At 46.2% G+C, this 16,248-nt stretch overlaps 2 protein-coding genes and 2 non-coding genes across 4 annotated transcripts; 3 read left to right on the top strand and 1 right to left on the bottom strand.

Moving 5' to 3' along the window:
- Window positions 1-1,574: 1,574 nt before the first annotated feature.
- DDX39B (DExD-box helicase 39B) lies at window positions 1,575-14,172 on the top strand. Its single transcript, XM_055330023.1, has 11 exons — window positions 1,575-1,721; window positions 2,905-3,249; window positions 4,049-4,176; window positions 4,472-4,564; window positions 8,235-8,418; window positions 9,683-9,801; window positions 12,040-12,171; window positions 12,968-13,077; window positions 13,177-13,321; window positions 13,459-13,606; window positions 13,931-14,172. Exons 1-11 carry the CDS (start codon window positions 1,703-1,705, stop codon window positions 13,945-13,947), a joined length of 1,440 nt encoding a protein of 479 aa, XP_055185998.1. The 5' UTR covers window positions 1,575-1,702; the 3' UTR covers window positions 13,948-14,172.
- On the top strand, window positions 2,424-2,498 carry LOC129513196 (small nucleolar RNA SNORD83). The gene has a single exon (XR_008665177.1). It is a non-coding gene; the product is annotated as a small nucleolar RNA SNORD83 (small nucleolar RNA).
- On the top strand, window positions 8,470-8,546 carry LOC129513197 (small nucleolar RNA SNORD83). The gene has a single exon (XR_008665178.1). It is a non-coding gene; the product is annotated as a small nucleolar RNA SNORD83 (small nucleolar RNA).
- Window positions 14,173-14,311: 139 nt separating the features above from the next.
- On the bottom strand, window positions 14,312-15,616 carry MCCD1 (mitochondrial coiled-coil domain 1). The gene is made up of 2 exons (XM_055330025.1): window positions 15,181-15,616; window positions 14,312-14,681 (listed from the first exon to the last, which is right to left on the bottom strand). Exons 1-2 carry the CDS (start codon window positions 15,343-15,345, stop codon window positions 14,496-14,498), a joined length of 351 nt encoding a protein of 116 aa, XP_055186000.1. The 5' UTR covers window positions 15,346-15,616; the 3' UTR covers window positions 14,312-14,495.
- Window positions 15,617-16,248: the final 632 nt, after the last annotated feature.

Genomic DNA, 16,248 nt, shown 5'->3' with positions numbered 1-16,248 from the left:
ACTTGATGGAAAAACAAAAGGAACTGGTGTGTTAATTATTTTTCCAAAGTGAGAAACATGTGGTTACTCATTGGGAACCTGAGAACTATAGATGGCAACTGTAGTGAAAAGCTACAGTGTCCGAACAAGCGGTCTTTGCCCCTTATTTTTATTTTTCTTTCTTTTTTTTTAAATTTTTATTTATTTATGATAGTCACGCACAGAGAGAGAGAGAGAGAGAGAGAGAGAGAGAGAGAGAGAGAGAGGCAGAGACACAGGCAGAGGGAGAAGCAGGCTCCATGCACCGGGAGCCCAACGTGGGACCCGATCCCGGGTCTCCAGGATCGCGCCCTGGGCCAAAGGCAGGCGCTAAACCGCTGCGCCACCCAGGGATCCCCTCTTTATTTTTCTTAATGACATTTATTACTACTTGACATTTGCTTATTTGTTGTCTTCCCTGGAGTGGAAACTCTGTGACGACAGGGCTGTTCACTGAGTCTCCAGATCCTAGGTTAGCACTCGGCATAAGGTAGGCAGTGGATAAATACTGTTGAATCGACGGATACTTAGGGTTGGAAAAACTGCCCTTCTACCCCCACACGATTCTTGGGTCACTGTTCTCTTGGACACAGAAAACAATGCCTGCTTCACCAGACCGAAGACTTGAACCAATGAGGTAATCCACAGTGTAAATATTAACCAGACTCCTTAAGCAGAGAGGCAGGATACAACAGAGAACAAGAGGTATTTGTATCCTGGCTCTGTCAGCTTCCTAGCTGTTACTTTGGACATGCTGCTTCGTTTGCTTGTTGCAGGATGGGACTAATGGTACCTATTCCTTAGAGTTAGATGATTAACTGTGGTCAAGGGCCAAACGTTTGCAGTCATTTTTGTGGACATCACATCTGACTTATCTAGCGTATCAAAGACTGGGGTATCGAAGGTTTCTTTCAGGATAAAATTCAAGGTGAATAATGGGGCTGGCCTGCAGGAGGCAGGGTTGGCGACGTTGATTGAAATAATATTTATGGGATACTGTGTAACCCTCGAGTCCTACCATTTATTTTTAACACCTGGAGACGATCCAACCCGTTGGTTGCAGAACACCTTCTTGACTCGAATTTCCTGCCCATCAGTCAATTACACGGGCCAACATTATTTTGGGAAGACACCGCCCGCCGTCTCCACCGCTGGGGAAGGGGTAGGGGAGGACCCGCGGGCGCAGCGCAGGCTCACTCCTTCCCCTCAGCTGGGGTCAGACTAGCTCCAGCGAGGACGCGCCGGGTCACCTTGACTGCCGGGCGGAGGACCCCGTGGGAACTCTCAGCCCCCGCCAGCCTGTTCCCGAGCGGGGCGCCCACGGAGGGGTGACCAGAGAGAAGACCTGCCGGCAAGAACCCGAGGGAAGAGGTGAGGGACGCGGAGTGGACGAGGACAGAGAAAAGAGGTGACAGTGGCAGACGATGCTAGTTTCCTTCAAGCCTTTTGTTACTTGCAGTAGCGAAGGAGTTAGAAGTGCCTTTAAAAAAAAAAAAAAAATTCACACAGGCGTTTTCTAAAGGCAACCCCGGAGCGCGCGGAACTATTGAATCTGAAAGGGTCTTCTTCCGGTCTCTTGCGCCTGCGTGCTGGCAGGCGAGAAGGCGAGAGACGCCTGGGTGAGAGAAGGCGAAAACCGGAAGTGAAGGCAGAGCCCCTCTTTCGTCGCTGTTGCCGCCGCCATATGCGCTCGCCTTGCTCAGGTAAGCTTTGGCCTTCGGTATCATCCGCCTCCATCTGCGTTTCTTGCGGCCATCCTGTTCCCTGGACTCCTGATACCGCTTCCACAGGCTATAGTCTGGTCCTTGGGGCTTAGTTGGGTCATTATTTCTGTTGCTTGCATCCCTTTTCAGAGCTCTAAGAGTTTCTGGAGGGGGGGTAGCGATGCTAGGGGGCCCAATCCAAGATGGTGGCCCCAGCGCCATTGTGTTCCCTTCGCTCACTGCTTCTTCGCTTGGGCTTCTCGTTTATCCGCGGCCCTCGCTATGGTGAGAGGCGGCGTAGACGTCCTCTAGTCCAGGGCATTTGCGGAGGGCGGGGCTCCTTTCACTTTTCCTCTCTTCTGTGGGTCCTCTTAATGGCCCAAGGTGGGAACTGGAGGAGGAGCCGACTACTGGGCCTGGTTGGACCCTTCTGTGAGCTCACCAGCCATCACTTGGAACATTTTCCACTTGTTCATGCGTGGTGTCATTTCGGTTATCGCAGAGGAGTCTGATCTGAGGAGTAACAGAAGGCCCTTTGCTATAGTTCCTGGTAGAGCTGGAGCGGATGCTGTCTCTCTCTCGTTCTATGGAGGAGAGAGGAGTACTTTCCGTCCCAGCCACGTCTTCTGTACCCCCTCCCCCACGTTACACGGGGACCCCTTAGACCCCGGGAGGTTCCTGAGGAGTGGGAGGTGGATGGCAGCCACATGATGTTATTTCGAGGAGTGAGCGCTTTGCGCAAGGATGACCTTAATCTATCGCCAGTAACTGATGGCTGCTTTGTTAGGGAGATTACTAGGAAAGCAGAGAGGTCCTGCGAGGATTTTTCAGCACTTACCTTGTCATCTCCATTCTTCACTCCGTTGTCCTACTTTGCTTTTCGCTACCCGTTTTCTTCATTATTGTTGCTTACGGATGAGGAATTCATAGGCTGGTTGTCCCCTTCCTACTTCCTGCTTAATGCTGTTCTGATCCTAATCTTGTTGAAAAGTTGTGTCTCAACCACCTCACTTGGGACCACTGTGTTATGTTTGTTGTTGCTTTTATGTTTTGTGTTCCTGTTAGTTTTATCCCCAGGTAAAGGGGTCACAATTTAGGGAAAGTGGGAAGAGTGTGGGGATGGAAAAGAGGGGCGAAGGCTCTGCTCCTGACTAATAAGTCTTCCATCTATTTTTTTTCCTAGCTCTTCTATCACAAACTAGGGTATTTTTTTTTTTTTTAACTGTTGCTCCAGCCCCCACTCTCCTCCTCTGTTTTTACTTACTCTGCGTGAACCCATCCAGAGACCCATCTCCTTCTCCCCCTGCCGGCCCAGTTATGGCAGAAAATGATGTGGACAATGAACTCTTGGACTATGAAGAAGATGAAGTAGAGACAGCAGCTGGGGGAGACGGGTCTGAGGCCCCTGCCAAGAAGGATGTCAAGGGTTCCTACGTCTCCATCCACAGCTCTGGCTTTCGTGACTTCCTGCTGAAGCCAGAGTTGCTCCGGGCCATTGTTGACTGTGGCTTTGAACATCCATCAGAAGGTAAATTTTCTGCAGGTCATAGTGTTCATTAGGCTCTCTAAGGATACAAGAAAAAGGTGTGTTAAACAGTCACTTAATGTAATAACGTTCTTATTTAGGCTACTTTAGGAAATAAAGGTCAAAAACTATTTCAGCAGTAGGAAAGATTTATATAGATTGGTTTTTTTGTTCATGATAACATGAAAAGGCTAGTGACCTAAAAGCAACTTAGAGGTTTGTGCTTGTGACCAGCATTTATTCTTGTCTACTTGTTATTGATTTTGTTGTTTAGGTTTCTAAATTTGAATTTCCTGAGAGGACTGGTTGGACCTTTAGTCTCTCCCTGTTGAGCCAGGCCACCTCTGGTCTCTGGAAATCTTCATAGCTGGTCTAAAATGGGTGGCTTCTGGATCAGCTACCAACCCCTTCAGAGTTGCAAGGTTTTGTAGCCTTAAAGCAAGGGAAGCTAAGTAGGAGAAATGGCTTGGGGCAGGCAGTCACATGTCCTGGATTGTTACAGATCAAGGAAAGTAGGGACAGAGTCAGAAGCACCAAAGGTGAACTGTTGGTAGGTGCAAGAGGGTTGTTTGCAGTTTGGGGGGCGGGGGGGCACTGGAGTTGGAGGAGGCTAAAGCTAGAAGGAACTAGGAAGGTCTGTCTGGTTTTGAGATAAATCTGAGGGAGCAGAGAGGTAGAAGGGGTCTGGAAATTGATAACCATTTAAGAAGGGGTGAGAAATGGGTTTGTCATGGTGAAAAAAGGTTGTGGAGTTATCTGGAAACTGAAGTCTAATTTATCTTTTTTCTCCCCCTGCTTCTAGTCCAGCATGAGTGCATCCCTCAGGCCATTCTGGGAATGGATGTCCTATGCCAGGCCAAGTCAGGGATGGGAAAGACAGCAGTGTTTGTGCTGGCCACACTACAACAGTTGGAGCCAGTTACTGGACAGGTACACCTGGGGAGAGTGCTATGGAAGACATTTTTGGTTAGGAATATTGGAGAAGGGTGTTTTGTCTCAGCTGTGTGATGCTTTTAGAGCCATGAGTGTTTGTGGCTAAGATGAACTCTGTCACCTTTGACTGATGGCCCTGGGGGATATTACATAGTAATCACGGGGTTAATGGTTTAGATCTCAGAATTGAAGTAATTTATGATCTGTCAGATGTGCTTTTGTGACAGTTGGTTCCCCGGAGGGGATTGTAAGGATATACTGTTTATCTCCATGTACTCCCCCTCCACCCAAGGTGTCTGTGCTGGTGATGTGTCATACCCGGGAGTTGGCATTTCAGATCAGCAAGGAGTATGAGCGCTTCTCTAAATACATGCCCAATGTCAAGGTAAGCCAAGATAAACCTGGGAGAGTGTGGGGAGTTGGAGACATTGAAAACTTGTAGACCAGCAGTCTTCATTTTCTCAGATGATTGATTAACTTTATATGAAGGTCATTAACTTGTAATAGCTGGTCAGTTTCTGCAAACTTTGGTGTGCAAGAGATTTACGTTCTATGGTTTACTTGAATACACATTGCAATTTCTGATATGTTCACTATATTCCAATTTTGGAGAAGCTTTAGTTTGTTCTTTCTTTTTTTTTTAAATATTATTTATTTATTTATTCATGGGAGACAGAGAGAGAGAGAGAGAGAGAGAGAGAGAGAGAGAGAGAGAGAAAGAGAGAAGCAGGCTCCACACAGGGAGCCCGATGTGGGACTCGATCCCAGGGCTCCAGAACTATGCCCTGGGCCAAAGGCAGGCACTAAACCGCTGAGCCATCCAGGGATCCCTTTAGTTTGTTCTTAACACATCATGTTAATATAGCTAGCAGCTGGAGACTGCATGGAATGGGTTCTGGAGGATGTTTACCACAGTACTACACTTGGGTTTACTACTTTTTTATACTGACTTTGAATGATTTCACTGTGCTTTGGTTGACAGTTTGAGAATTCTAGGGTGTGTGCAAGAGAAGGCTGGAAGCTTCAAAATATCTCTTAAGTGTGTGGTGTGTGAATTTTGAGGATTCTTTAAAATGGCAGAAAATTGAAAGATATTTAGGGGCCACAACAGATTAGGTTTGGGCGGTTTTCCATATATAATCTTGATTTTCATAGTATGGTTCCCAGACCTCTAGTTAGAGCATCATTTGGAAGCCTGATGGAAATGCTGATTATATGGGTACCATCCCAGACCTAACTGAGTATAAACATGCATTTTATTTTATTTTATTTTTTTAAAACATACATTTTAATACAATCTTCAGGTAATTGGAGTTTGAGAAGCACTGATGTGTATAACCTCCTACTCTCCTGACTAGGATGTGGTGAAAAACAGTACTTTTGTTTGGATTGTTGTGATATTCTCCTGTTACTCATGTGTTGAGTCCTAGCCCTAAACTAAAAATAGTAATTCTTTTTTTTTTTTTTTAATTTTTTTTTTTATTTATTTATGATAGTCACAGAGAGAGAGAGAGAGGCAGAGACATAGGCAGAGGGAGAAGCAGGCTCCATGCACCAGGAGCCCGACGTGGGATTCGATCCCGGGTCTCCAGGATTGCGCCCTGGGCCAAAGGCAGGCGCTAAACCGCTGAGCCACCCAGGGATCCCTAAAAATAGTAATTTTTAAAAAAGATTTTATTTAAGAGAGCAAACACACATGAACGGGATAGGGTCGGGTGGGGAGGGAGGTCTAGGGAGAGGGAGAAGCAGACTCCCCCTCTAAGCAGGGAGTCCCACATGGGGCTATATCCCAGGACCCCTAAGATTAGGACCTGAGCTGACACTTAGCGGACTATGCCACCCGGGCACCCCTAAATTAAAAGTAGTCTTAAGAACCAAAGTAGTAATAACAATGTGGGGGTAAACATGCAGTAAACATGCTGAAGTAATAGAAGGTCTCATGATGAAAAGATTTGTGTTCTCTTACCTCTAATCGGACTTGATAGAAGGTAATCATTCGTTAACCTTTTTTTTCCTTATGGTTCTGTGACACCAAGTATTAGGTACTATTCTCTCGTTTTATCACCTTATGAGTGTTTTTTATTTCTTTTCATGAGAGATTGGTTACGATTTTTTTTGATATTTGAAGATTAATTTAACAATAATTTAAGTGGCGTGTGCATGTGTGTTATGCATATCTCCTTATGTTGTAGCTATCCTTAGCATTTCTTTTATGTCCTTTCATTGAGCAGGCTCGATGGCCTATTGATTCTAAAAAGTGGAAAATCAGAAAATGGTTTCCACTGTTATGACCGATGAAACATTTATTGTTGGGCTCATTAGTGAGTGAGGTTTGTATTTTGACCTCTGTAGGTCCAACTTAGCAGATTATGCTGCTCAAAAGAGAATTTTTTAAAAGTTTATTAGTTTTTTTAATCTCTACATCCAGGATGGGGCTTAAACTCAAAACCTTGAGATAGTCACATACTCTTCCAACTGAGCCAACCGGGCACCCCAAAACAGAATATTTTTGGTGTTAAGATCAAATTGTTGTGACATGTTCTTACTTTTGTTTAAAATTGTGCTAAAGTGACTTGTCTGAGGTTGGGCTAGTTTTTTTTTTTTTTTTTTTTTTTTAGCATTTTATTTATTTATTCATAGAGACAGAGAGAGGCAGAGACACAGACAGAGGGAGAAGCAGGCTCCATGCAGGGAGCCTGATGTGGGACTTGATCCCAGGTCTCCGGGATCACGTCCTGGGCTGGAGGCGGCACTAAACCCGCTGAGCCACGAGGGCTGCCCAAGGTTGGGCTAGTTTTACAGAATATCCTACCTCTGGATTTGTCTGGTTACTCCCTTATGGTATTAACTTGTTCTTTTTTTTTTTTTTTTCTCCCCAGTATTTCCTTTAACTCAAATATGTATTTGAAAGCTCAACTAATTGTTTTTTTTTTTTTTTTTTTTTTTTTTTATTTATGATAGTCACAGAGAGAGAGAGAGAGAGAGGCAGAGACACAGGCAGAGGGAGAAGCAGGCTCCATGCACCGGGAGCCCGATGTGGGATTCGATCCTGGGTCTCCAGGATCGCGCCCTGGGCCAAAGGCAGGCGCCAAACCGCTGCGCCACCCAGGGATCCCGAAAGCTCAACTAATTGAAGTTAAACATTTTTGGCAAGAATTGTTCAGAGTTGATACACTGTATGTTTTCTGTTCTTCAGCAGACTTGGTTGTCCCATAATTAGTGCTTTTAGTTTTATCATAACAGTCTGATCTTGTAATTGATTTTTCATTCTTTGAAGCTGGAAGGCAGTTTCTGGTGTTATTCGATACTATAATAATAAGGTTCAGATTCTCAACAAATACTTCCGTAATGTTTTTAATACGGAGTAGTATTTGTAGCTTAAATCAGTAATTTGGTAGGGTTTGTGCAAAAAGGCATTTGAAAATCTGAGTTCAGAAGCACTTGGATGGCTTAGGTGGTTGAGCATCCGACTCTTGATCTTGGCTCAGGTCTTGATTTCTGGGTTGTGAGTTCACACACTGATTGGGTTCCACACTGGGCATGGAGCCTACTAAAAAAAGAAAAATCAGAGTTTAGGAAAATTTGATGTTCTATGAGGCATTTTGTGGTACTTTGCACTCTGGTGATTTTTTGCTGTCCTCTTTTTTTTTTTTTTTTTTCCTTTAAGTTTTTTATGTATAATCTACACCCAGCGAGGGGCTCAAACTCATGATCAAGAGTCACATGCTCTACTGACTAAGCCAGCCAGGCACCCCTTGCATTCCTCATTCTTGGAAGTCTGGCCATAGCACTGTGGGAAGGAAGATTATTAGATTAAGTCAGAAGAATGCTAGTCCTAACTACCTTGATTAGCCACATAACTTTAGGCAAGACACTTTTGTTTCTTAGCTTCAGTGTTTGGGAAACGTAATAAGAATTTTAGATTTGCTGACCTTTGATGTTCCTTTTAGCTTTGAAATGTTCTAAGAATTCATGTAGATTAAATTTAAAGGGTGGGAACTGGGGAGATTGGACTCTTTCCTTGTGAGACCGTATTTTCTCCTGGGTTAATACAGGTCGCGGTGTTTTTTGGTGGTCTGTCTATCAAGAAGGATGAAGAGGTGCTGAAGAAGAATTGCCCGCATATTGTTGTGGGGACCCCTGGCCGCATCCTCGCCCTGGCTCGAAATAAGAGCCTCAATCTCAAACACATTAAACACTTTATCTTGGATGAATGTGATAAGATGCTTGAACAGCTCGGTGAGTGACAGTGCTGGGGTGAAGCTAGTGATCTGGGAGTTGCCCTTTAGAGCCAAATGATGTTTATTTGATAGAGGAGCACTTTAGTGCCAGGACGACTCTTAATCTATCACCCATGACTGATGGCTCTGGCTCTCCTGTTGGTTTTTGTTAGGCTTTTTAAGCAACCTTGGTGATCAAGGGGAAGGGTGTTTTGTCCTTTCTTTCTGTGATGGAGAGTTCTTTTTTCTTTGAGGGGATTAACTTTGCTGATTTTTTAGACATCAGTCACCACTGTTCTTTGCCTTTATAGATTCTTATGCTGGGTGTCTGGGGAGATAAACTGAAGGAGGAAGACCATTTACTTTCTGGCATCCCCTGCACATATATCAGAATTTTTTTTTTAATTTTTTATTTATTTATGATAGTCACACACAGAGAGAGAGAGAGAGAGAGAGAGGCAGAGACACAGGCAGAGGGAGAAGCAGGCTCCATGCACCGGGAGCCCGACGTGGGATTCGATCCCGGGTCTCCAGGATCGCGCCCTGGGCCAAAGGCAGGCGCCAAACCGCTGCGCCACCCAGGGATCCCCATATATCAGAATTTGTAACTGAATAGACCTAAGTGCTAGGATTAATGTGGAGAGTTTATGGGATTTTCTGTAATTCAGTGTTCCACAAGAAAGGAAAATTGGAACTCACATTTAATAAATGAGGGAGTGGGGATGGACATAGCCCCAGGGATAAGTAGTTCCAAGTGATCTTCGGTTATTTTAGATGGTGAACTATAAGATGGGCTCTGGGTAGAGAGGTCTTATTTGCCTGGCTGGATAGGACAGTGATCCAGAGGAAGCATGGACTGGACTTTGACAACTAGAATATAATTATGGGTGCAGTATTTGTAGACAGTTGGGGTGTGGGGAGAAAGTAGGGAGAAGGGCCTTGTAAAGCATCTCTCAAGGGTCTTAGGTTTGTGAGCCTCTGCAGTGGACTTCATCTCCATATCATACTTGTGAGATTTGGCGTTTCATTATTTTCTTGCCTGGCTAAAACACATAGTGCTGGAATTTGGTCCTAGGTCTTTATTTCAAATTTTCCATGTGTTACTGCAGTGGATGTGATTTTATGGTGGTTCGTGTAAATAGAGTACCTGAGACAAATCTTTGTGGGAAATGGCTCTTGCTTACCCGTTTCCAGCAGTTTTACCTCATTGGGGAGGCTGTCTCCGGTCTTTGTCTATGACATTTCCTTCTTTCCTTCTAGGATTTTTTTCCTTTTTCTTGTAGACATGCGTCGGGATGTCCAGGAAATTTTTCGCATGACCCCCCATGAGAAGCAGGTCATGATGTTCAGTGCTACCTTGAGCAAAGAGATCCGTCCTGTCTGCCGCAAGTTCATGCAAGACGTAAATACCCTTCTACCTTCTCTCCCTCCACTCCCCGCCCACTGCCTCCTCCCCTTCTGCGCCCTCTTCCTCCAGACTCCCTTGTCCTTCAAATGCCAAGAAGGGGGCACGTGCCCATCTGGGAGTGATGACTCCTTGAAGAGACACACAGAGGCAGAGACAGCTAGTGTTAGGGTCTGCGCGGGCGCCAGGGAAACTCCGGAAGACTTGGTCGGGTTAACTTGAGAGCGGGTAGTGTTCGACCTTTTTTTTTTTTTTTTCATCACAGCATTTTTGAACCTCTTCTTCCTTTTTGGGGGAGGGCAGGATTTTCTGCCCTACTACCCACCCATCGTCTCCTACATACCCCTTTACAGCCACGCACCCTCAAGGTGGCATCGAGCAGACAGTTGGAGCCTTCTGCTCCCCAAAACTCAACCCCCCGGTGGCAGGAGAGCAAGAGAGGGACAGACAGATGGCAGGGCATGTCCAAAAGAAGAGCAAACAGCACAAATGAATCCGCTCCCTCCCCACCTCCAGGGGTGGGGGCCTTTGGCACCTCAGTCCCCGGATCCCTTACTCCTTCCGTCCATACCTCCTCGCACCCATCCGGAATCTCGGCTGATGTGAGCCGGCAGCGGAGAAGCACCATGGAACGGCGGGGGAAATGCAGACGGCACCCAGCGGTGGATGGCGGCAGCGGAGGCCGCGGGGAAACCTGACCAGGAAGCTGAGGACCAAACCAGCCTCTTTTTCTGTTCCCGGTTTTTTTCCTGAATCCAAGGCGTGCCGTGCTCCCTGTTTTTGCCCATATGTGTTGGGGGGAGGGGTGTCCTGAAACGGGGGGTAGTTTTTTTTTCTTTTTTAAAACAGTTTTTTAATACTCCAAGGAGAGGGATATGGGAAAAGTAATGTGAGGAGCTCCACTTGGATGTAACCAGGTGGGTGTTTGGGTTTGGCACTAGATGGGCCCTATTGTATAAACAGTGCAGTGTATTCTTTCTCATCCTGTACTGCTCCTTCCCATGGGATGTCAGTTACCTTTAGTTATACTTGGGGCTAGATTTGAAGGAGGCCATGAAGCTTCATTTTGAAAAGCCTGCTTTTGCAAGCCTGCTTTCTGGGATTGGGCTTCTGGTTCTCTCCCGTGCCACTCATCCTTTCCTGAAACCTTGGGCCCTGGGTGTTCATGTTAATTATGTCCCCAGGTTAGTGAAGAGTGCTAGGAAACTTGGACTCAGGAGTTAAGTCTTGTGTCAGTTTGTTTTTTTATGCTATCTTCCTCCCCTTAAAGGGTTTTATGTGTGTGTGTGTGTGTGTGTGTATTACAAGATGGTTGTATATCTGCTGCTCTGAATTTGTTTCTTAACACCATTTATTGGTACTGTCCATGTAACACTATAGTTGATTTGACTCCTAGTTCAGAGACCAGTGCCATCTGAACTATTCCCTTGTGGTCTGAGGGCGAGTGGTTACTCATCCTGAGTAACTTTTCATGGTATTTTTGACTGTTCATTTTAGCATTCTGATCTTAACAGATAATCCACCCTCCTGATGTGGATCTGATTCTCTTAGTTGTTTGGTTTTTTCCTTAATATTTTATGTATTGATTTGAGAGAGAGCAAGCACAAGCAGGTGGAGGAGCAGAGGGAGAGGGAGAAGCAGACCCCCCACTGAGGAGGGAGCCTGACTCGGAGCTTGATCCTAGGACCCTGAGATCATGACCTGAGCCGAAGGCAGACGCTTAACCAATTGAGCCACCCAGGTGCCCCCTGATTCTCTTAGTTGGGAGAATACTCAAATGGAGCAATCCCTGTCTTCCCCTCTATTTTTACAACCAATTGTGGTGGAATTCCTGACCTCGAGTCACCAATGTCCCACCAATTCCCAGGTGTTTGGATTACATTTTCCCTTTGGGGATCCTCTCCCATTGTTTTCTTTCCTCTGCTACCTCCTTTTGAGGTCATGGCATCTTGCCATTGGGTGGTCTCACTGCTCCTTTTCAAACTCCTTGCCAGGTTACCTTCCCGTGATACTTGGGCAATCTTAAAACAACTGATAGGAAGGAAATTAGAGCTAACGTGGAAGAGACCACATTAAAATGAGGGTATTTTTGGGGGTGTGGTGGGGTTTTCAGTCTTCTCTTTTCCCATCCCCCAATGGGGTGTATTGGAGATCAAGTTCCTCCACCCCCCCAGGTTTAACCCCCCCACTCTGCCCTCCTCCCGTTCCCCCCCTACTCCCCCCTCCCTCCCCCAGCCAATGGAGATCTTCGTGGATGATGAGACGAAGCTGACGCTGCATGGGTTGCAGCAGTACTACGTGAAACTGAAGGACAACGAGAAGAACCGGAAGCTCTTTGACCTTCTCGATGTCCTTGAGTTCAATCAGGTCAGTTGTTCAAAGTCCAGTAGGGGGATGAGCACGTCTCCAACTGTAGCAGAAACCTGGTTAAGTACCTTTTTATTGAGGATATGACATAGGTGATGTGAGCGAGAACAGTGGGGAAATTACCTTCAAATGAAATTCTTTTATTTTTTTTATTTTTTATTTTTTATTTTTATTTTTTTGAAATTCTTTTAAATGAGAATTTAAGTGCCTTTGGTGCTGGTGAACAAGATGGGAGCTGCTGTTCTGTTCTTTGGCTGTCACAGCCAGGTATTGAGTAAAGAAAAATCTCAAAGAAAATCCTTGAGAGGATTTCATAAACTTGTAAAAATTCCAAAATATCTTGGGTTTCTTAAAGGTTTTTAAAATTTGTTTTTTCTTGTACTGTTTACTGAGAAGAAATGTTCCACTACTTTACCTGCTGTGGTTCGTTTGCACCAAAAACTTTCTAAAATTAAGGTAAATTGCATATGTTTGATGTTTTTGATGAGCAGAAACTACTCTCCACACTTTAAATTTTTACCACTTTCATTTTTACCATTAGCTTCATCCTTGTCTCCCTAACATTATCTGGTAGTTTTAGTTACTTTTCTCTGTACCTTCTCTTCAGCATGTCTGCTCAGGAAAAATCAGAACTGAGTGAGAAAGGCTAAGTTGTATTTAGAACAGAAGAGGAATATGTAATGGGGATTGGAGAAGTTTCAGGAAGAGTAAAAGAGTAGTTACTGAAAACTCTTCTCACACTTAATCTCTCACTTATCCCACATGGACCCATGTCCCCCAACTGTCACACACCCAGGTGGTGATCTTTGTGAAGTCTGTGCAGCGTTGCATTGCCCTCGCCCAGCTGCTGGTAGAGCAGAACTTCCCAGCCATTGCCATCCACCGAGGGATGCCCCAGGAGGAGAGGTAAATCAGAAATGAAAAGATGTTTTGTGTCCTTGGGAAGGAAAAGAGACCGTTGAAGCGAAGGGACTCAGTATTTTTCTAATTTCCTTTCTCACGAAGGCTTTCTCGGTATCAGCAGTTTAAAGATTTTCAACGACGAATTCTTGTGGCTACCAACCTATTTGGCCGAGGCATGGACATTGAGCGGGTGAACATTGCCTTCAACTATGACATGCCTGAGGATTCTGACACTTACCTGCATCGGGTAAGCTCCACACCCACACGTGCATTCCAGTGTCTCCTCCCCCTGATTTTGTATCTTCATACCTGATAGCCTCTCCCTTCTTTTTGGATGTCTTCCTACTTCGGGATCTCCCAGGACTATCCTCTGTCTCCTTCCAGGTGGCCCGAGCAGGCCGGTTTGGCACCAAGGGCTTGGCCATCACATTTGTATCAGATGAAAATGATGCCAAGATCCTCAATGATGTGCAGGATCGCTTTGAAGTCAATATTAGTGAGCTGCCAGATGAGATAGACATTTCCTCTTACAGTGAGTATGGATCTTAAGAAACTGGCTCAACTCTTCAGTCTCCTTGTTCCTTAGTGTGTTTGTCTTAAATCCCATCATGTACATAAAGAGCCTCTAGTGTGTAACAGGCACTTATTATGTCCCTTGGATCTTGATGCCCCTGCTGGGATGTTTAGTTGACCTGTATGTCTCTTTTCTTAACAAGCTAGTTTATTTTTCCCTACCCCCAGTCTATCCTTTGCACCCACAAACTACAGACATCTGCATGTAGCGGGGGGTGGGGGCATGTTTTCTGCCAGCCTTGCCTTTTCCATGTCTTGTAATTGTGCCATGTTTTCTCTCCAGTTGAACAGACGCGGTAGAGGACTTACCCACCCATTTTGGAATGTGACTGTCCCTCTTCAGGAGACGACAGTAGGCATGGGGTGAAGGAGACACTACTGCCACCTACCCGTGACATCCCCCACCCCCCACCCCATGGCTTCCCCCTTTTGCATCACCACCACTCCTGAATCCCTGTTTCCTGAATTGTCGGAATTTTTTTTTTTAACAAAACTAAAAAACACATGCGTCTGTGCTGTCTGTAAGTGCTCCATGCCTTTATTGGGTTTGGGGTGAGATTAGGTCATGATTCAGTGTATATTCATTCTTATAAGGACTGTGTGCCCTGCTGTGGGGCTCAGGTCAGTTGGGAGGGATCAAAGAGGGGGAGGGGGAGGGGGATGTGACTAAGACTGCAGAAGCCATTGCTCCTTGCTACTTAAATTTCTGCCCTTTGTGAAAGTGTCTTCCTTTTTTTTTTTTTTTAGTGGCCTAGGAGGGGCTGGGATGTTTCTGACCCAAAGGCCCCAGTGTGGGTGGTGTGTAGTGTTTCCAGTGTTGGAAGGTAAAATGGGAACTGATGGAAAGCTTAGGCGTCTCCTAGGCTCTCCCGGTGTCTCCTCATCTGTTCCTTCAGCTTCTGAATCTTGAGCACCAGGGCCTGGGCTTCCCAAGCCCCTTCTTGCCCTTCCAGAAGAGCCTGGTACAGCTCCAGCTGCTGCTCCAGCAACTCCTCAGCTTGGGCCAGCTCAGCTGTGGGGCGGGGCCTGGGACCCTGAATGAGGGGGGCAGAGGGGAGGGAGCATCAGCCAGGGCAGGGAGCTGAGGCTTGCTGGAAGTCTGGTGTTGTGCCTCTCACATTTCAACCCCCTTTTATTAATAAGGTTCTCTGTACTGTGAAGCCAGGGTAACTTCTGGTCTTAGGCATAGGCCTGTGGGGGCAGTTTGCGGCTCAGGGGTTAAACTGGACTCCTTGTGCAAGGAAGGATATGGAGAGGAGAGGACTGGCTGTCCCTCCCCCCACCAAGAAATAATTAACTGTTAGAAGAGGGGAAATTCCTGGTCAAGGACTTCTTGGACTCTGCAGGGAGGGAGGGCTGTGGGGAGAGAGCCCTCGAGGTGTAGGGGGTGTGGGGAAACTGCTGGGGATCTGGGAGCTGGGACTAGTCCAAGGACTCGGAGTTGGGGGTGGTATCTATTTGGAACAGGCCTGTGAATATAAGATTAAAGGGATTCCTCCACCCCTCTGCCTCCCTACTCTTGGTGCCACTTACCCTTGGGGGTGACCTCTTCCCACTGCTTGTGGAGCTGGTCTGCTCTTTTGTGCTCGCCTTGGGGCTCTGGGAGCAGCACCTCCAGGAGCTCTGGGGGGCCAGGGGCCAGGAAGGCAGGAGCAGGCGACGGCAGCAACAGGAGAGCCAGGGCAGAGGGAGTACCATGGCTGGTGTAGCAGGGAGCTGTCTGAACTGCCCAACAGCCACCAGGAACTGGCTCCTTCCCTCCAGGCCTTGGCCTCGCTTCAGTGACTGGCCCTGCCCAGGCCCTGCCCCTAACTTAACCTCCCTCCCAACCTGGCCCTAGCCAAGACTGATGTGAAAAAGTTCCTGCCAGTTGAGGCAGAACTTGCTTTATAACACTCTAAAACTATGTTCTTCTTTCTCAGTTCTGCAAGGTAAAAGTTACATTGCTGGTGTGCTGGAAACTGGCTCAGAAGGGTTTTTGGTGTTGTTTTTTTTTTTTTTTTTTTTTTCCGTATATTTTTTTTAGTTAGAGTAATTTGCCAACATAACACTGTAACACCCAGTGCGTCATCCGGTCAAGTGCCCCTCTCAGTGCCTGTAACCCAGTCACCCCATTCCCCCACCCGCCTCCCCTTCCACTATCCCTTGTTCGTTTCACAGAGTTAGGAGTCTCTCATGTTCTGTCCCCCTCACTGATATTTCCCACTCATTTTCCCTCCTTTCCCCTATAGTCCCTTTCACTATTTTTTATATTCCCTGAATGAATGAAACCATATGATTGTCCTCCAATTGACTTCACTCAGCATGATTGAGGCAAATGGTGGGTATTTGTCCTTTCTGATGGCCAAGTAATATTCCATTGTATATAGAGACCGCATCTCTATCTGTTCATCTTTCGATGGACACGGAGCCTCCTTCCACAGTTTGGCTATTGTGGACATTGCTGCTCTAAACATTGGGGTGTAGGTATCCTGCCGTTTGACTGCATCTGTATCTTTGGGGTAAATCCCCAGCAGTGCAACTGCTGGGTCGTCGGGCAGTTCTATTTTTAACTCTGATGAGGAGCCTCCATACAGTTTTCCAGAGTGGCTGCACCAGTTC

Source organism: Nyctereutes procyonoides, unplaced genomic scaffold (assembly GCF_905146905.1).
Source record: "Nyctereutes procyonoides isolate TBG_1078 unplaced genomic scaffold, NYPRO_anot_genome, whole genome shotgun sequence".
In the NCBI taxonomy this organism is placed as follows: Eukaryota; Metazoa; Chordata; class Mammalia; order Carnivora; family Canidae; genus Nyctereutes; species Nyctereutes procyonoides.
Note: the sequence above shows the minus strand (reverse complement) of the source record. Positions and strands in the feature narration are given on the sequence as shown.